The sequence below is a fragment of the Callorhinus ursinus genome, unplaced genomic scaffold, assembly GCF_003265705.2.
Source record: "Callorhinus ursinus isolate GAN/ISIS: 27379988/994484 unplaced genomic scaffold, GSC_fseal_2.0 scaffold12, whole genome shotgun sequence".
In the NCBI taxonomy this organism is placed as follows: Eukaryota; Metazoa; Chordata; class Mammalia; order Carnivora; family Otariidae; genus Callorhinus; species Callorhinus ursinus.
Genome location: NW_027397074.1, coordinates 83,400,018 through 83,420,864, shown reverse-complemented (window position 1 = coordinate 83,420,864; position 20,847 = coordinate 83,400,018). Strand labels below are relative to the sequence as shown.

General features: G+C 40.1%; 1 protein-coding gene across 1 annotated transcript in view; it reads right to left on the bottom strand.

Annotated features, from left to right (window-relative positions):
- The window catches only part of CNTNAP2 (contactin associated protein 2), a 2,027,980-nt gene that overhangs the window by 667,812 nt on the left and 1,339,321 nt on the right, over positions 1-20,847 (bottom strand). The window contains exon 12 of the mRNA XM_073899330.1: positions 7,048-7,167. Coding sequence (XP_073755431.1) covers positions 7,048-7,167 — 120 coding nt within the window. The remainder of the gene's footprint in view (positions 1-7,047; positions 7,168-20,847) is intronic.

Sequence of the window (20,847 nt, the reverse complement as noted above, 5' to 3'; positions counted from 1 at the left end):
CGCACTCAGGCACCCCCGGTCTTTCTGTGACCCCGAGGGTCCTGAGACCACACTGTCCCGCGAGGGTTCCACCCCCCGCTTAGCCACTGCAGCGACGTCCCTCCGCGGAGCCGACTTCTAAAAGGTCCGATTTTGTGCTCCGCGGCTCTAGCACTTGCCAGAAGCGGCCGACGGAGGCCCCCTCCCCCGCCGTCTATCCTCCCGAATATCGCCTCGGATTCACTTCTCCGCGAGTCCTACCTTCCAGAAAGTGGTCGCTTCTCTGTTCAGAGTTGTTGCTGCTCTCTTCTTCGATCTCCTGTTGAGTTCATAGGTGTTCAGAATGGTTTGATCCCTATTCAGCTGAATTCCTGAGACCAGTCGAAATCCAGGTCTCCTACTCCTCCGCCATCTTGCTCTTACATCTCAGTTTTGACGCCTGGATCGCAACAGGGGTTTTTCACCCTTGTATCCCTGTTCTAGGTCTGGGTTTCCTTTGGAGAATCCCATTCACAACTGCCAAAGTCATGCTTTAAAAGTACAGTATCACCACGAGCTTGCTTCTCCCTCAGGACCACGTTGGAACCATGTTTGCATGCCATACAAAGCATTTCATGTTGGTCTATTTCTCCTCCTGTTTTCCAGGCCCCACAACACCTGTTCTTCAAGACTCGGATCATGAGTCCACTGTTTTTGTGGGAGATTTTGCTGGTCCCTGAGTCTAGGGTAGCTGCCTATTCTATGGTTTCCTAAAGTTGTCTACGCAGGCCCTTCATGAGGTTGGTCACTTCCAGACATACCCTGTTCCCCACATCCTGCTTGCTGGCACTTGCCATACTTGGGTGCCTCGCCTCATTCGTTATAGACATTTGCATTGATTTGAAGTCACTCTCCGTCCTCAAATGTTTTATCATTCTCTAGCACCCAAGCAGTCACTTCAACATCCATATGGATAACCCAGTCTTCCCCAAATGCTCTTAGACACTCTTCCTCCACTTACTCTCAATTACATCCTCCTCCTACACGCTGACACATCATTTCATCCCCAGAGACCTGATCTCTACTGAGTTCCCGAGGGCTCATGCCCAACATACCTTTTCCCTGTTTACATCAACCCCTAAATGATATTATCACTTCTCATATATTCATATGCTAACGATTAGCACATTTCTATCTCTAACCCACATATCCTTTTTGAGGTTTTATCCAATTGCAAAACTGGCATCTCAATTTAGATGGTATATAGCACCTCACATTTAACTATGCCAAAAGTGACTTCTTGAGTTTTCTTAAAATCTGTTCTTCCCTTAATTTTCCACATCTCCCAATGGCACTGTCATTCACCCAGTTATTCAATCCATATATTCGGGAGTTATTCTTGATAACTGTCTTTAGCCATCCTCACCCAATCTGTCATCCATCCTGACAATTCTAACTTCAGAACAGATCTAAAATGCATCTCTGTCTCATCACTTAAACTGTCACCACTCTAGTTCAAGGAGGAGATGATGCCTCCCTGGACTTTGACAAAAACTCCAGAACTGGTCTTGGTGTTTCCCCTCTGCCACTCATGCCCCCGCCTCCATGGTAGTTTTAAACAAGACCCTCTCATTCTCCTGCTTAAACGCTCTCCTCTTATTTATTTGTTTGCTTTTTTAACATGTGTTTTATTATTAGTTGTGAAGGCATTTAGCATATCCACTTATTCTCACATGGCACAGTTCCTGATGCATAGTGGATATATAAATAAAAAAATACCTGGAAAAAAGGATCCTAGAGGTATGCTTAAACATTATTTTTTTTTCCATAAAGACTGAAAACATTCACAATCTTTGGGATTTTTTTTTTGGTGTATCATGTTGCCCTTCTATCACCACGCCCACTTCGCTCCCACCCCCATCCATCCTTAACACCAGCAGCTGTTAATCTGCTCTCCATTTCCATAATGTTGTCTTTTCAAGAATGTTATATAAACAAAATCAGACAGTATGCAATCATTTGAGATTGGATTTTTTTCACTCAGCATAATTCTCTGGAGATTTATTTATTTCTGTTGCACTGGATCAACGGTTCATTCTTTTTTATTGTCAAAGAGTATTCCATGGTATGGAGGTACTAAGTCCGTCTAATCATTCACCTGTCAAAGGGCATCTGGGTCCTTTCCAGTTTTTGGCCATTACCAATAAGTCTGCAATGCTCATCTGCATACAGGTTTCTGTGCAACTCTGTCTTCATTCCCCTGGAGTAAATGACTGGCAGTGCAATTGCAGAGTCACGTAGTAGGTGCATGTTGAGTTTTTAAAGAAACTATTGTTATGTGGTACATATATACAATGGAATATTACGCAGCCATCAAAAGGAATGAAATCTTGCCATTTGCAACGACGTGGATAGAACTGGAGGGTGTTATGCTGAGTGAAGTAAGTCAATCAGAGAAAGACATGTATCATATGACCTCACTGATATGAGGAATTCTTAATCTCAGGAAACAAACTGAGGTCTGCTGGAGTGGTGGGGGGTGGGAAGGATGGGGTGCCTAAGTGACAGACATTGGGGAGGGTGGTGTACTATGGTGAGCACTGTGAATTGTGTAAGACTGTTGAATCACAGACCTGTACCTCTGAAACAAATAATACATTATATGTTAAAAATAAAAAAAAGATAGCAGGAAGGGAAGAATGAAGGAGGGTGGAAATCGGAAGGGGAGATGAACCATGAGAGACTATGGACTCTGAAAAACAAACTGAGGGTTCTAGAGGGGAGGGGGGTTGGAGGATGGGTTAGCCTGGTGATGGGTATTAAGGAGGGCACGTTCTGCATGGAGAACTGGGTGTTATACACAAACAATGAATCATGGAAAGCTACATCAAAAACTAATGATGTAATAATGTATGGTGATTAACATAACACAATAAAAAAATAAAAAAAATAAATATAAAGAAACGATTGTTGGGAATTGGGGATGAAAATAAGGATGCTTTGCAAGAGGCATTATGAAGAAGAAATTGAGAATGTAAAAAAAAACAAACAAATATAAAAACAGCTGAGATGACCAAAAGATATCAACAGGTTAAAATTGTGGACCGAAATGAACAATAAAATATTCTAAAAGGGACACAAGTCAAGTCCTCCCTTATGATTCAATATGAAACATAGTGAGAATAAGGGATATGTTACTTATTGATAATGTTAAACAAACAAAACTTGGAGACATCAGTTGACAGTGTGGTCATGATTATTTGGAGGAACTTCTGGTCCAAAAATCAAGGGAGACTCCCTTCCTCTTGTCAGGCCCTAAATTAATTGTGTTTTCATTTCTTTTATCTTTTAAATTAGTAATTGAATTGAAAGTTTAGGATTCCAAAGAAAAGATCTGAATCAGAAGTAATTTTCAACAGTGTCTTTAGTTTCTACCTAAATCTACATCAGATATTACCTGTCAGGGAGGTCCCTTCCCTTAAAATTTTCACTATGTCTGTACAAATTTAAAGTTCTCCTCCATCCCACCCCATCTGTAGGAAGAAAGAAAAAAAGGCTGATCACTGCCAAGATGCTGCTTCTTCCCCAGAGAAGATGTGTTGCTCCCATTTTTAAAATATGTGATATATTCAACAGTGATAATACCTAATTACATTTGGGCCACTGAGAAGTGGGACAGATCTATTCTTTACTAGAAAAGTTATAAAGTAAGGTGTATATACACTTTCTCATGACATACAGTGATAGATATATCAAGACTTCATAGCATTGTTCATGCTGTCATTCCTTCCTCTTCTTCAACATCTATCTCTTGGAACTGCAACAGCCCAAACCAAGCTATGTGGTACCATACTGTCCTATGATGTCAAGTTCACGTTCTTTCCAGATGAAGGAAGGGTTGATGGGTGGTAAAAGGCCAAAGAATGCCTGCTGGCCTTCAGTGTCCCTGACACATTGGTTTTCATAACTATCTTGCATGATAAAAGAAACATATTCTACCTTCAGAAAGTGGTACTGTACTCTTCACTGTCCAGACTGCATTTAGAGTATTGGCTTAAAATATAATCATGTTAAAAAATATATATATATATATAATCATGTTTTGGGGTGCCTGGGTGGCTCAGTCATTAAGCATCTGCCTTCGGCTCAGGTCATGATCCCAGGGTCCTGGATTGAGCCCCGCATCGGGCTCCCTGCTCAGCGGGAAGCCTGCCTCTCCCTCTCCCACTCCCCCTGCTTGTGTTCCCTCTCTCACTGTCTCTGTCAAATAAATAAAATCTTTAAAAAATATACAATCATATTTTTATATATTAGGAGAAAAAATCAAGATTCTTATAGATTAAATCAAGTTCTCACAGATTATATTTTAGTTCAACTGAGATTAAAATGAAGATAAACAAGAAAGTACCTGAGCACACTGGCAAGTCCAACAGTCAATAAACTCTTAGATCAAGCTTTCTGGTAAGCGGGTTTCTTCTCTGGGACACACTTAGAGTTCTTGGCATGGAAGGATATTTTTGGGAGGATAGCTCTCATGTTACCATTTTCTCCACCTGCCTTCCATACTATATTCCCGTTCTCATCATTCCCTCTTCTGTTCTAGGCCATGCATGGCTTCCTGATGTTGCTGGAAGTTCTCCGCAGGGTCTGCTTACACACAACGCTCGCTCTTCAGGGTTCTCCCTTCGAGCAGCACAATCCTATTTCCACTTTGCACCTGTGTCTGGGAATGTCACTGGAAAGACATGACTGCCGAATGACCTGTGAGCTAAACCCAGGCACTCCAAGGCTTCTCATCCTTCCCCTGTCCTTGGAGTGGGGTTCCACTTGCCTTTTTCTCTCCTGAGGGCTGCTCCAAGGACAGAGACTTGTGGTGGTGGTGTGGTGCTGAGGACGCCTGTATGGTGTATGTGACTGAACCCACATGAGGCCTCTTTATATACTGTTAAAGATTATGCTGCCAGCAAGACAAGCCTCATATATGTCCCCTGTGCTTATTAAAACTGCCACCTACCAACCTGGAGGGGCCTGTCTCTTTCTTGGGCCTCTCCCTGCCCTCTGAGTACAGGGGCTGGTTTCAGATCACACCCACAAAGTTCCCTGGAGAGTTGTCAGTCAATAAACTGCTGAATCAAAGTCTTCAGCATAGAGACAATTAGTATGTATGGAAAACAAAAGCAAAAACAAAAAACTCCATAAATGATTCCAAAGCATTGCCTGATTTAAGAACCACTAGCCCCCCAACCGATTTGTGTTTGAATCTTACCTAAATAATATAAGCAAGGTATTTAGCTATCTAATCCTTTAAAAAAAAATAATACCTTACTCCCAGATAACATTTACTGAAAGTTTACCATGTGTCAGACAATATGGGAAGAACCATATGTATATTACTTTATTTCATTTATATAAGAATGCTATGCAGTAGATATTATTATTAATCCATTCATAGATAAACATACTGAGGCTTATTGGGTTTAATAAAGTTAATCTAAGGTGCCCATGATTAGATGCCTGGTGACTGATGGAGCTAGGATGCAAACCCAGGTAGTCTAAGAATTTATCATGGTACCTGACACAAAGTAGACGGATCATGCAGTAATCATCCTAAGTAGTGTCATTACTGTTCTAATCAAATACTTCAGCAGTTTCCATCACATGCTGATCCTCTCCTGGAGCCAGTGAATAGTACATGCCTCACACTCTTCTACTTTGGAGGGTAAGACATTACTAAGTGTCTGATGGAAAATCTGCTCTTAGAGATCTGTATATTTTACACATTGTGGCAGTTTATAAGAACACACAATTTCATTTCATAACCCCGAAATTTAATATGGAAGTGAAGAAAAACTAGGTTCTCTTCTGATGTAGAAAATTCCAGATACATATCATGAAAACTGTGGGTACTGCCAGAATGGAATTTCCATCCACAGAAAGCCTCCTTCTGGGTCCAGGCACCCCAATGTTTATAGCAGCAATGTCCACAATAGCCAAACTGTGGAAAGAGCCAAGATGTCCTTCGACAGATGAATGTATAAAGACGATGTGGTATATATATATACAATGGAATATTATGCAGCCATTAAAAGGAATGAGATCTTGCCATTTGCAACGATGTGGATGGAACCGGAGGGTGTTATGCTGAGTGAAATAAGTCAATCAGAGAAAGACATGTATCATATGACTTCACTGATATGAGGAATTCTTAATCTCAGGAAACAAACTGAGGGTTGCTGGAGTGGTGGGGGGTGGGAGGGATGGGGTGGCTGGGTGATAGGCATTGGGGAGGGTATGTGCTATGCTGAGCGCTGTGAATTGTGCAAGACTGTTGAATCACAGGTCTGTACTTCTGAAACAAATAATGCAATACATGTTAAGAAAAAAAAAAGAAGAAGACAGCAGGAGGGGAAGAATGAAGGGGGAGAAATCGGAGGGGGAGATGACCCATGAGAGACGACGGACTCTGAAAAATAAACTGAGGGTTCTAGAGGGGAGGAGGGTGGGGGAATGGGTTAGCCTGGTGATGGGTATTAAAGAGGGCACATTCTGCGTGGAGCACTGGGTGTTACACACAAACAATGAATCATGGAACACTACATCAAAACTAATGATGTAATGTATGGTGATTAACATAATAAAAAATTAAAAAAAAAAAAGAAAGCAAGCCTCCTTCTGTTAACTACAGGGCCCGGGGAAGATCAGGAGCGGTCCATAAGCTTCCCCTGACATGGGCAGCGTGGACAGTCAGGCAGTGATACTAAGTTCTTCAGTCTAGGTTACTGGTGGAGCCTACTCCATGGGCCACAGCTCTTCCTGTGGACTTCCCCCTCAATTTCACTTTCTGGGTTTTTCCCCTACGTATTCATATTTTAAAACGTTCAAGTCAGAAGGCAGACTTTAAAAAGAACAGGCTAGAAGATTTTATTGCTTCAGAAATACATTTCACCATTTTACTGAACAAATCCAACAATATTTAGCTTATTACATGTTGTGATAAGAACATGGTGCAGAAGAAACTTGAGTGGTATACTGTTCATGTTCAACATAGAGAAAAGAAATGTCTATGAAACATAAATATGGCATAGTTACCTGTCATGTTGCAGTAGACTTTCAGAGGCCCCAGAGGTCCACTGCCATCAGGATCTATCCAGTAGTAATTTGACGTCTGGCCCAGGTGTTTGTATGCTTCACAGGAAGGCTCATAGATCGCTAGAACAGAACAGCCTACATGAGCACAGTGCAGAGCAAATGGCTCCCCAGATGGGTGCCCTAGCCACATCCACTACTGGCCAGCACTGCTGAGCAGTATATCCTCCTGTTAGAGCGAATGTTCTTTTTCTCTACATTGAAATTCATGATTTGGTTCTTACTCTATAAGTATTTCTGACCTAACAAGTTCCTGCTATGGCTTTATAGTTGGGGAAAGGTCTAAAACTATCAATGCATTGTAAAATAAATGTAATGTTTGTTGCAATAGGGCCCAGATCACTGAAGTAATATTTAATCTGCAGTTATTTATAGATGCCATCTCCTTATTGTAAGGGACTTTATTTTGAAAGGCCATAAGTATTGGCTGTTTTGTTGGGCTATCAACTAAGAGAAAAATCTCTCTCTCTCTCTCTCTCTCACACACACACAGACACAAAAGCACCCTTTTTTTTTTTTGCATAGATATTATACATTTCCCTCAAACAACATGAGATTTCTAATCTTCCTTTATTTAGGAAAAAGGAAAGAATGTCCCTGCTTCATTTTGTTACAGGTATTTTAATTACATCGCATCTAGTTCGTGTAGAAGGCTGCCATCAATGTAATTAAATAATAGGTTCTTTTCCATTGTTTTTCTATTTGTTCCCATGCTCCTAACACATTCTCTTTTCTCACAGAGACTGCATCTGGTTTCCGAAGTACAAAATGGACATTTGCGTATCTCCTCTGTTGTTACAACTTCTAGAATACTACTGGGAAGACTTTTAAAAACAGCTCCACAGTGATATTTATGATAACTTTGAAAGATCCACCTTACAAAACCGAGAACTATTTCTGGTAAAGAGCTATCATCGGATGCACACATAATCTAGTCTTTTGGTAAAGAGCATTGGAATTCACACTGCAATCTGTGGTTCATTAACAGCAGGTCAGATTCTGGGACCTATCTTTTCTACCTTCCGCTTCCACGTTCTCTGTGTCTCCACTTGGCTGCCTATGGTTTCCTCTCTCTCCAAAGAGGTTAGACCTCAAATTCAATTTCATGTCAACAACAACATACTAGGCTAAAACAATTCTCAAATTCTTTGTTTTACTTAATCCTCTTTTCCTCCCTTCCTTCCTGCAAATACTGAGTACCTACGATGTGCTGAGCAGGGGATTAGGTAATGCAAATACAGATGTGAGCACCACAGATAAAGGACCAGTAGGGTTTGTTCACTAATTATTTTGGTATTACTCATGCATAAGGTGTCCCTGGAAGGGGATGCAGATGGAAAGCTAGGCAAAGCTCACGTGTCTTTCGTCCAAGTGTGATGATTAATATGCCCGATTTCAATCTCCCAAGTCTCTTATTTGGATAATAAGCTATGGTTGCTCTAATTCTGGAATGCCATGCCAAGTAATATACTGCAATAAAGGGCAGGGGGGAAGATTTTTAAACTCTAAGCAGGAAGATGCTATAATTAGACGTAGGTTTTAGAAAGAAAACTCCTATAGAAAAACAACAGATTTTAGAGAAGTGATTCAGAAATTCATGAGCACACACAGGCTGTCATTACCATAGGCCAGGTGAAGGATGACTATTTCCATATGAGAGTATGAGGAAGGATGAAGTAAATGGGACTGATTCACGTGTTTTTAAAATCAACTGGGGATGGAGACCAGGTGGATGTAGGTAGTTAGGAAGAAAGAGAGTAAAGAATGACCTTAACTCACAATTTCTAACTGTCTTACTAATATTTGCAACCTCTCTCCAGATAATTGCAGTTTTTCTGTGTAGCTTAAAATGATCCAGAATGTCAAGTTAAAATTCTGAAGTTTTCCTTTTAGTCCCTTTGGGCAATCTGCCTCTAAAAGCTTTCATTTTTCTTTTTAAAATATTTAATCATTAGTCACTCTCTCTCCCCCCTGCAAACACCCCATTTTCCTTATTATCCAGTATCTGGTTTAAAACAATCATACTACGAATTGGCTCTCCTATTCAAATACCTCTTCACTTCTCACCAAATTATGCTTTTCAGCCAATGTTAGTCTAGTCCTAAAGCAGTACTTTCATTATGTTAAAAAATATGTAATGATTTTTCAGTATCCGTGATATTATATCCCAGATCACCATCTATGCATACAAGACCTTCCATAATCCTAACAGATGTTTCCTGGTTTGGGTGACTTGCCCACATAAACTTGCACACTGGTCAGGCCCCTTTTCTGGGGTCACCTTTATCTGCAATGCACTACAAACCTCTTAATCTATTAACCTTCTCTACCAGAGTTAACTATTAAGGCAGGAGTGCTACGAAACAGGGTTCTGCAATCCAACAGACTTGGGGTGAAATTCTGACTCCACAAAGTACTATTATATAACACTGGCAAAGTTGCCTCTTCTCCTTTAGCCTTGTCTGGAGAATAGGTATCAGGTATTTACAATGTAGTAATGAGAACTAGAGGACATAACAACACTCATTGCTAAACCACTGTATCTGGGACATGGTAAACATTTAATAGGTGGAATTTTTATGATTAATGTAGTAATTATTAATTAGGTCCTCCTCACAGTGCTCCTTTCTTAAAGAGACTGTCGCTAGTCAATATACCCATCTTTCTGTACGGTCCAGGGCACTCACTGCTCCTCTCATGTACTTAATACCCAATTATAGTCAATTGAGGATTTGATTGACTGTTGTTGATTGAATTTCATATATGAAAATTTTATTTCCTAACAAGACTGTGAGTTATCTTGAGGGGAGGGTGTAGAATATCTATTTTTCTTTTCTACTCCATATAATCTAACATGGTAGATTTTTTTTAAAGATTTTATTTATTTATTTGAGAGAGAAAGAGAGCACAGGGAGGGGAGGTAAGAGAGAGAGCAAGCGTCTTTAAGCAAACTCCACACTGAGTGGGGAGCCTGATGTGAGGCCCAAGCTCAGGACCTTATCTCAGGATCCCCGGATCACGACCTGAGCTGAAACCAAGGGTCCGATGCTTAATAGATGGTGACACCCAGGTGCCCCAAACATGGTAGGTGTTTAAGAAGAGCCTGTCAGAACTGATGAAAGCATGATCTAATGATAAGAAGTGCAGGTAACTCCTGCACGTCTAAGCAAGCATATAAACACCCTAGAGAGGGCTACAGACCTTAACTCAAGTAACTGACTAAGAGCAAGGGCTGACGGCTTGTAGACGAGGGAAACCTGGGTATACAAGCTGCTCTTCTTTTTTTCTTCGAAGTGGGACAGTTACTCTGCTTGACTTTCACCCATGACAGGCCTACTCACTGCTTTTGCCTCATCAACACAAATGGGAACCCAAGTATTTCAGTCCAAATGGTATCGTGTATGAAAACCACCTGGAGAGCTTGTTAAGACAAGCTTGTTAAGATTCCTGGGCCTCACCCCAAAGATTCTGATTCAGCAGAGAATGTGCAGTTCTAACAAGCTCCCAAGTGACGCTGCAGCTGCTGGTCCTGACTATGGTTTGAGAGGCACGGATCTAACCCTGGAAAAAAGCTAACTCCGGAAGGGCGCGCTAATTCTTAATATTTAGATATAAGTAGGAAAAAGGTAGGACACCAAAAAGCAATAGAGTAAAATTTTAAATAAAATAAGGCCGGACTGCCACTTCGCTTCACTCAAAATAACGAAAAGGGATTGGGATACCATACCCCAAATAAAAATACACACGAAAAGAAATATACGTGGATGAATGCACCCACACAGTAACAGTGGTTATCTTTGAGCAGTAAGATTATGGATGATTTAAAACTTCATACTTTTCTGTTTTCCATATTACTTTATAATGTGCATAAGTTATGTTATGATTAAAAATACACTTGAGAAATACATATCTGGAATAATGGCAAGGAGGTAAAATGGCAAGGACACCTGGATATAATGAAATTGCATTAGTTTTATAACTGAGTAAGGAATTAAGAGATTTTCATTCAAATCTCCTTTCTGTCATTTACAACGTGGAAACTCCCCTTAACTTTTCATTTTCTTAACTCTGAAGCGAAGGCAACACTATCTCCTTCAACTAAGTTATCGTGATGATTAAACGAAATCACACACACTTTGTAAACTAAAAAGCATTGAGTATATTGACATTTTAATGCAGAGAATGAGCTAACCGAAGCATTTCCCCTGCATGCCTCAGCCAGTTAGCTCTGGGCCCAGTGCAGGGAAGCATAGCTGGCTTGCACAATTTGTGTGCATTAAGCCTGAGGAGATGACAGTGCCCAAGGGCTAAGGCGGCAGCCAGTGAAGAAGTGTGCAAGCCATCATCAGTGATGGAGTTTTGCTAGTCCACTGCTGAAGAACAGAGAGGCAACTGGGCTGATGGGGAAATAAACAGACTCATCAAGTCCATCGATTTATTGGAAAAGTAATTTTTCTCTGCTGAGACTTCCAGTACCAAATAAAAGGTCTCGAATTTTTGTACATATTTGTAAATAAATCTCAGATGTTAAGAAATACTATCTATTGAACACATCAAATTGAATTTCATAGCATGTAAAACCCCAGAAGGTGGGAATCCTAAGTATGTTCTTCATTTTCATTAAACGACGAGTGTCGTCTGTGTGACATCACACTAGGTACAAGGGAAAATGACAAAGCACCGCTGTGTTAGGTTCACATGGTTCCTGTAAATAATCAAGCCTTATGCACTGAAACAACACGAACTTATTACCTTACAGTTCTGGAGGTTAGAAGTTTGAGGTGGGTTTCACTGGGCTAAATTCAAGGTGTCTGTAGGGCTGTGCTCCTTCTGAAAACTCTGGGCAAAAATCCATTTGCTCACCTGGCTCAGCTTCTAGACTCCGCCTCATTCCCTGCTCATTGTCCTTGTGCCATGTCTCCACCTTTGAAACCAGTCCTTCCCACACTCCATTGTTCCGATTCCCTTTCCCTGATTTCCCTGTCACATCTCTTGCTCTGTTTTAAGGAGCCCTATGATCACATTAGACCCACCCAGATCATCCAGGATACTCTCATGTGATGGGCTTTCACTTGATCATAAAGTCCCTTTGCCATAGATGCTAACATATTTACAGGTTCCACAGATGAGGGCAAGGACACCTGGGGGGGGTGGCATTATTCTGCTTATCACAACTATATAAAAATTGGACTGTGCTACTTAATGAACAGATGTTATTAAGCATCAAATGTGTTCCTAGTATTGTTAACAAAAGAAGTATTAAGCAGAATAATAAAAGATGGAGGCATAAAGTCAAAGGTTGGTACTGAACTTTAAAAATCCATATGGCCCTGGGCTTACAACCATCAGTAGAACACCAAACAACACGTGCATGCTCTGCCCTCCCAGCCCCAATCAAGGACGAGGAGAAACGCTCCCCTTGCTCATGTGCAGACGTGGCATGAGGCATCAGAAGGATGGCCAACTTGCAGGCAGAGGGGCGAGCCAAAGGTTGAGGGGCCAAGCTGTGCAACCGGCTTCATGTTCTGGGAGAGGAAGCACAGTTAAGGGATGGTCAGCGCGGGGACAGATATAAAGGAGGAACTCCACCCAAGGAGAAGCACTCTTGAGAGTCTGAATGGCTGCAAAATATGGGAATAGAAAGAGGGCCAGAATACAACAACAACAAAATGGCAATACGTTTAGGGAGCCGATTTGAGTGACTTTTTAAATATTTCAGGGCAGTGGTATTTATAGAACCAAATTATAGGGAAAGGAACTACTTAGTGGAATTGGGTGGTGACCACATCATTGGAGGAATTTGAACATGAAAGCCAAACTGGAATAAAAATTGGTGAAGATCACTAAATTTGTGAGGGAGTTTTTGTTAGGATGGGTGAGATAGATTCATTTTTTAAAAAAAATGTGGATATTTCTAATTATCAAAAGAACTTACACTTTTTGATGAATTTTGGAAAAGGAGCAAATACTATAAAAGAAAAAGATAACACCTTGTTTTCTTGACCCCGGGAGCAAATTTGGGTGAGCCTGTATTTCGTTCTCCTTTTGAATGCCAGGCCCCTCTCCTTACCTCCATGTAGACCTCCTTCAGTGGTGTGAAAAGTTAATGTAACTGCTCACAATCCAGAATACACAGTGGCCATGTTCTATTAGCCGTTGTCAGGTACTCATCACCACCTCTATGCCACCAGGAAGTGAGCTCTAAATTCTGATGGCCACTCTTAGATTCTTGAGAATCTAAAAGCAACAACTTTGCCTGTGAATGCATCTTCACTGGCCCTGGCTAGACTCTGATTTAAAATAAAACAAAAAGAAAAAAAGTTTCTTATATGGCAAAAAAAGAAAAGCACTTTCCATTACTTTATTTGTATTTTTTATTAATATTTGGAAAATGTATTTTCAAATGTACATTGGAGAGATCTTTTAAGTCTATTGTGGGGCGTGCAGTTACGAGTGATGCCCATTTATTGTCATCATTTTTCTATTAATTTATACTGGCCATACTATAAATGAAGACTAAAATCTGTGTTCTTTCATATTGGTCTTCCCTGTTTTTGTCTTATAGCTTTGAATATGTAGTTTTTGATGTATAAATATATTTTGTTATTAAATATATTAAGATTTCCCCTTTAAGAACTTTCCACAGCTCTTAAGTGTGTATTATCATCTTCCATTTATGACAATAAGATCTTGAATACCATGCTGGGGAGTGGTTAAGACATACACACACATGTGATTAAAACGCTAAGGTACCTGGAAATGGAGAAGAAAGCACAGATCAGTGATTCCATACCACGGCTTCTTTTTTCACATAAACACTGGTGATTTTAAAAGGACGTTGCTTTGGGTTTAAATATATCCCCCACAAAAGATGTTGAAGTTCTAGTCCCCAGTACCTGGGATGGTGACCTTATTTGGAAATAAGGTGTTAGAGATAATTAAGTTCAGATGAGATCACTACAGTAGGCCTAATCCAACTTGACTTATAGAAAGGGGCCATTTGGACACAGAAACAGATACCTACAAGGGAAGACAATATAAAGACACAGGAAGAATGTCAACTGCAAGTGAAAGAACATCTGAGGCCACCAGAAAGACGCTACTAGAGAAGTATGGAACAAAGTCTCCCTTACAGGCCTCAGAAGGAATCAACCCTGCAGACACCTTGATTTTGGATTTCTAGCCTCTGAAACTGTAAGGCCATACATTTCTGGTAAGCCACCTTGTTTGTGGGTCTTTGTGACAGCAGTCCTGGGAAACCAATACAGACACATAGGTGCCAAGTGATTTGGCCAAGTTGGAGCTTTTCCAACTTAGAGATGATGTGGAGGTCTCTCCACCATGTTTTACTACTTTAATTTTAAGAGGGAAATATCTTCCAGATAAAACGATTATTTTTGGCTCATATGTGTAAGGTCTTATGCTGGGTGCTCTGAATAGTACAAAGCAACAGTTCTCCAGAGCTTTGCTGATGCTGATGAGCTGAGAAAGGCTCTCCTTTACCCTTTCTACACTTCGTAATTTGAGATAGGTGTGTAAGTATATCTGGCATATATCCTTCCTGTTATTACCTTCTAAAGCAGATGGATCTCTAGAAGTGGCCAAGGATGAAACGTGTTAGAAAATTAATCACAAATCAAAAATGAACATGTACATAAAGGTTATCTTTGGAACATCGTAAGTAGTCTTTTCCTGATTGCCCAGAAAGGGAAAAGTTCACTTCTAATGATTTGATATAAAACTGAAAAGAAGCATAAAATAATTTTATAGCTCATTTGCTAGTAAATGCTGTAAAATGACATTTTGGGTATTGATAGTTTATGAATGTCTTCACTTTCCTGCTCTCTTATAGCGGAGGGACCACATACTTACTACAGATCAAGAACAGGATGCTAACAAAGGAGATTGGTTTACTGGAGATCCTACTCTTGACTTAATAAAGTCTTTGAATGAAAAATGTGGATGTACCACAAAATGATAAATAGCTATTCTTAGCCCTTGAAAGGGGCCTGGGGCATATGTGAATTGGTGATATTCAGAATAGGATGGTCTCTGGGACCCTCCTTATGCTGATGCCTTTTATTCACTAAGTCACCTTCTGATCTTAATGTGTCTTTCAAAAATAAGTTGACCTACTGGAATGAGATATTTCTCATTTGAAACAATGAAACTGATTTTCTGATCTCAATCAGGCTCTAATGAATTTGGTTGGAGAACCTAGTTTTCCCAGAATCTCATTATTCCTGTTAAGGTAACTATTTGTGCACAACCAAGCTGGAAATCCAGAGAGGCAGCAGTGGCCTTGAGACCTCCCCACCCCATAAAAGCTCCCTAATTCTAAGACCATGCAATTATTTTTAATTAGCACAATGTAAGCTGCACAATACCTAGGTCCTCATTAACACTTGAATATTAACCTCACATGTTCTCTGTCTCTTCGTTGTTTTTTTTTTTTTTTAAGCTTGAATGAATGCCCCGAGTAAACTACATTATATCCCGGAGGAGCTATTGTCTCATAATTGGCACAGAACAAATGGTAGTGGTAGAGAGAGTGTGGCTTTAAAAACAGATATTCTGCATGCTAATATTATGTCATGATCTTTCCATGAGTGCATTTCTGTATGAGATGTTACTCATTATCATCCTCTAATGGGTTCTTTCACCTGTCCAAGTCTCAAGGGAAAAGGGTAATTTAGAAGGAAAAAAAAAAGGAAAAAAGTTTTGATTTCTTGTTAATAAACCAATAGCTTATATTTCTTTACTTGACAAATCCTTCAAGAAAATTTTGGAGATCAAAGTAAAATCTACATTTATTTTTTCCTTTCTACTCTCTTACCCATATCCGCCCCATTTCTGCCTTTTGTTTGAGTCTTCCCATTCTTGGTTTTAGCTCCAAAGCACTACTTTAAAGAAAACAATAATCCCAAACTTGGCAATCCTGGTCACAAAACCACAACTCTTTGTCTCTATATCATCATGACTGCCATATTCCTTGGTGATATTAATGTCCATACTTGATACTCTGTGACCTTCACTCCACAAAACATAAAATTGACTGTTTTTTCATTACTCTGTCTGGAGAAGCTCTACTAGTATTTTCTTCATTATTGTTTTTAGGTTACAGAAGACTAAGATGAGGGGGGAAAACCTGTAAAACCAAGTAGGCGTGTGCTACAAACTCATGCTTTCTCATTTTAATAGGTCTCTACAGCAAAGCTCAACAACCCTATTGATCACTAGCTTAGATCTTATAGACACCGGCTATGGTTATCTCTTGCTCCATCAACTCAATCCTCTATTCTCATCTCTAACCTTATCATTCTCGTTTTCACCCTGTCCCAATAATGAGACTAAGAACATTGACCCAAATGTGTTAAAACCTGTATTTACTCCTTCAGTGTAATCTACACGTGTCCTTTTTCCTTTCCCATTGCTAATTAATTAATTAATTTTTACATTAGTAGTACTAGATCTGGTGCTATGCCTTATACTAGAAATAAGTAAAATGAATGAGTCATAGATCCTGGCTCTGAGGAATTTGCTGTATAATCTATGGCATAGATGTGTGGAGAAATAAAATACTATATAACTGGATGAGTGTTATTTTAAAAAAAAAAGATATAAACAAAGTACCCAAACACTTTAGATAAGGGATTGGACAACTTAGGACTGTCTGGTAAGGCTTTATTTGTGAAGTCACTTGGAGCTGAGTCTTAAAGGATGAGTAGGAGTTTGCCAGGAAGAGGAGAGAAGGACCCTTCTTTACTACTCCTTTCCAATGCCATGTTACTTCATGCCAGTCTTCTGAAACTTTGAAGAGAATTATTTTCTCGATTTTCCTTCTCTTTTTTCCCCATTAGCTCCATCTTCTTTGTTAATTAGCACCCGTCTCCTCTACCTTGGGTAATGGCACGGGGTGGGGGGGATATGCATGCTGCCCTCTACTCCTGTTTTATCAATCCAACCTAAGGGAACTTCTCTTTTTTAGCACTTACACCTGAACCCCCTCAAGTCAGAAAGTTATCACTTCTGCCTCCCTTTCGAGAATGCTGCTGATCACTATGCTGACTTTGACTAAGTCCTCCTTCTCTGTGATTTCAGTAGACTTGGTCACTGTTGACTATCCCATCCCCTCACGGAAACTTACTCTTCTCTGCCTTTCTGTGTCCTCACACTTGTCTCTCTGACCCTCTGACCACTCCTTTAATGTCCTGCACTGTCGTTTTTCTTTTCCTGGCCTTTAGAGAGAGCTATTCTCTGAGGCTTCTCCTCAGTGCTTTGTGCCTGCCATCTGAACAGAAGGATTAGTTCTCTATTCCAAGACTTCTTACCTAAAGAAAGGCAGAGTCAGGACTGAGACACAGGAATTCTAGCTACAGAATCTCTGCTCTTAAGCTATGCTGAATTGTTTATACTAATCTCATCATTATATTTTTTTACTATTTTTCATATTTATATTTACTACTTTTACCATTTATACTCTTATCATCATTCTCAAGAAAAAGGCATATTTTGTTCTTATTGTTGGAAGATAGTTTGGAAAAGAGGGTGTGTTTTACTAAAGTAGAGTCTCCTGAAGGAAGAGCAGATTTTTAAAATTAATATCTGTGTATGTGTGCTGAGGAAAAACTATGGAGTGTGAAATTCTCCAACTGTTTTTAGCTAAACAAGACTCAGGTTAACAAAAAACAAACAAAAAAAATCTGGCTCTGATTAGAAAGTACTAAATCTTTTGCAAACTTCAGTCATTTTGAGTAAAACTGTCCTTGCAATTCAAATAAAAACATATTTTACACTACTTTACAGCTAAAAAATGTTTTACTATTGTTTATCTAATTTAATGAATGAGGCAGTATGACTGATTTTAAATGCCAAATGAAGCTGTGGGAATTCAATGAGAAAATAAGCTACTGAAAAATATGAGTACTGAAACTTGAAAATGAAATAGATTGACTGTGTTTCCCAGTGAGTCATACCTCCCTCCCTTCATGCTCTTGCATTGTCCCTTGCCCCCGCAATGATTCTGGATCTGATCATGTGACTTGCTTTGGTTAAAGGAGACTTTAGCAAACATGACATGAGCTTAGGTCTACAGCATTGTTGGTCGTCTCTTGCCCTTGAGAACACTTCTGATCCCATGGGGAGAAACCTGAGCTAGCTCACTGGAGACACATGGCCCTACTGAGAGAAGGATTAACTATGAGACTTGTGAGCAAGGCTGGCACAGACCAGCCCCAGGTGAGCTGCCATTTGGTTGCACCTGCTTGAATTACCCTTGGTGGGACCAGCAAAAGGAATGTCCAACAGAATCTATCCCATGCTGCTAACTGTTATCATGGGCAGATAAAATTGTTGTTTGGAGTCACTGAGTTTTAGGGAGGTTTGTGAGGCTGCAAGATAACAGATGAGTCACACACTCAAAGACATGTCTTCTTGGCTTTGATTATTTTACTAAGGTGCGATCATACAATGTACAACCCAATTTATTCAACATTGCCTTTTGAAGGTCTTCGCTTTGTTTCTAGGTTTTGCGACTCTGGCCATACTGCAGTGAGTATCACTGAAGTTTACCTGATTCGCAGTAGACAGACTTCTGGGTGAGGAGTTGGTGCTGATGTCATGAGGCTCAGAAGGCATAGATAGTGCTTAGGGCCCAGGAGAGCTTTAAGGACCTGGCAGATGTTTTAATCTTCAATTTCTTTTAAAATTAGAGGAGAAAGTCAATAGGAATAGGATAATAATGAATCTATTCTGGATTATAGTCATCTTTACATCAATACAGTTATAAAGTATATTTTATATTTTTTATGTGTGTGTATTTAGTGCAGGAAAAATAATCCATACAGGTAAAAAGTACCCAAGGCCCATGAAAGTCATATTGTGACCCTGGAAATAGGTCTTGTGTTTTTTTTTATTTCAATAGATATATCAGGATTGCTTTCTGAAAGTCTGTGACAATTGCCATTTTTACTAGAAATGAAGGAAAGTATCCTTTTAACTTCTTCCCATCAGTAGGTATTATCACTATTGGTTGCCACTCTGATGGATGCTAAGTGGTCACTTCTCTCAACGGAGAGTTGGAATTTTTTTCCGTAAGTTTACTGGCCGTGCAGACATGTTCTTCTGTGGACTGCCCATTCATCATCTTTTTGCTGTTTATATTTATCTGAACTCTTTGTCTCTGTCATAACTGTTGCAAATGTTACTTGCCAATTAATTATTTGTAGAGTGACATTAGCTAAGCATGTGTACCACCCACAAGTTTTGTATTTTCACGTGTCCTAGATTGCCTGCCTTGGTTAAGATGTCATCCCAAAGCCTCCTTTGCACATGGACTCTCCCCAGTTTTTTTCCCAGGATTTTCAATGTTTAATTTTTTACATAGAAGTCTTTGATCCCAGTTAGCTTTACATCTAAACTTTAAGTAATAATTATCATTATTCTATTTATTGTCATAAACCTGAAAAAGAAGACAGATATGGTGGGCTGAACATAGAATGGGAAGAAGGGAGTTTGTGTAGTGTCTCTGGAGTTATTTTCTATGATAAAAAGAAAGGAGTGAGTTAAATCACATGTTTTCAAACTGGGTCCCATGTAATCCTGAGGCTCACAGTGGTTCTTTGGAGACTTACATAAAAAAAGAGAGGACTATTCCCTAAACAGTGAGGATTTAAGCTTCATACAAATCCTGTCAATTACTACTGTATTTTATGTGTCAAGATTTCACCTATGATTTTATTTGAGGAGGGAAAATGTTTTGGGGGGAAAAACCCTCAAAAACCCTGGATTAGATCATCCTTATCATTACTATATGATTTTAGAAAAGAAAGAGAAGGAAAAAGAAGAGAAAGAACAAAAGTGGGGAAAAGCTTCTATATTGATCTTTGTAACAATGGTACAAGATAGGTACCCTTATCCTCAGAGGCAGATCCAGGATTTCCAGGGCCTGAAGTCAATACATTTTACAGGTCTTCTTTAAGAAAAAAGAATATTTGAATACAAATGAGAATGTAGTTATGAAAATGGGCTGGGAGTGAACTTGTAAGTCATTCCTAGACCAGGACGCCAGCAAAAACTTAATAATCTACAGAAATGGTTGCATAAATACAGGCACTAAACCCCAAACTACTGTATCCCCAACTTTACTTCCCCTCAGCCAGACACCAAAAATGCTGGAGGCTGCGCCAAGGGAGGGCACTTGGAATAAGAAGAGACTGGGCTCCTTGCAGCTAAGATACTTTGTCCGCTTTGTGTGACCAGATGTGAACCCACCCTACACCAGTGACGGCTCCGAAGCCTGAGCTCTACCAGCTTGAGTGAAGTCCCAGTTTACAGCAGAAGAAACGAAGGCTCAGAGAGATTTAGTAATTTACCAGAGTCACAAAGCTTGTTGGCGAGTGTAAGCCTGGACTCCATCAAGTGCTCTGGCCCAGGTTGTGACACTTCTGCTGTCCAGCCTGGACTCTTGGCATCCTGTCTGCTCTTCGTGGGGCTTTTTACCTCTGAAGAGTTTAAATGTCTCACTGAACAGATTATTGATTGAAGAAGAAGAAGGAGGAGGAGGAGGAGGAAGAGGAGGAGGAGAAGGAGGAGGAGGAGGAGGAAGAGGAGGAGGAGGAGGAAGAGGAGGAGGAGGAGGAAGAGGAGGAAGAGGAAGAGGAGGAGGAGGAGGAAGAGGAGGAGGAGGAGGAGGAGAAGGAAGAGGAGGAAGAGGAGGAGGAGGAGGAGGAGGAAGAGGAGGAG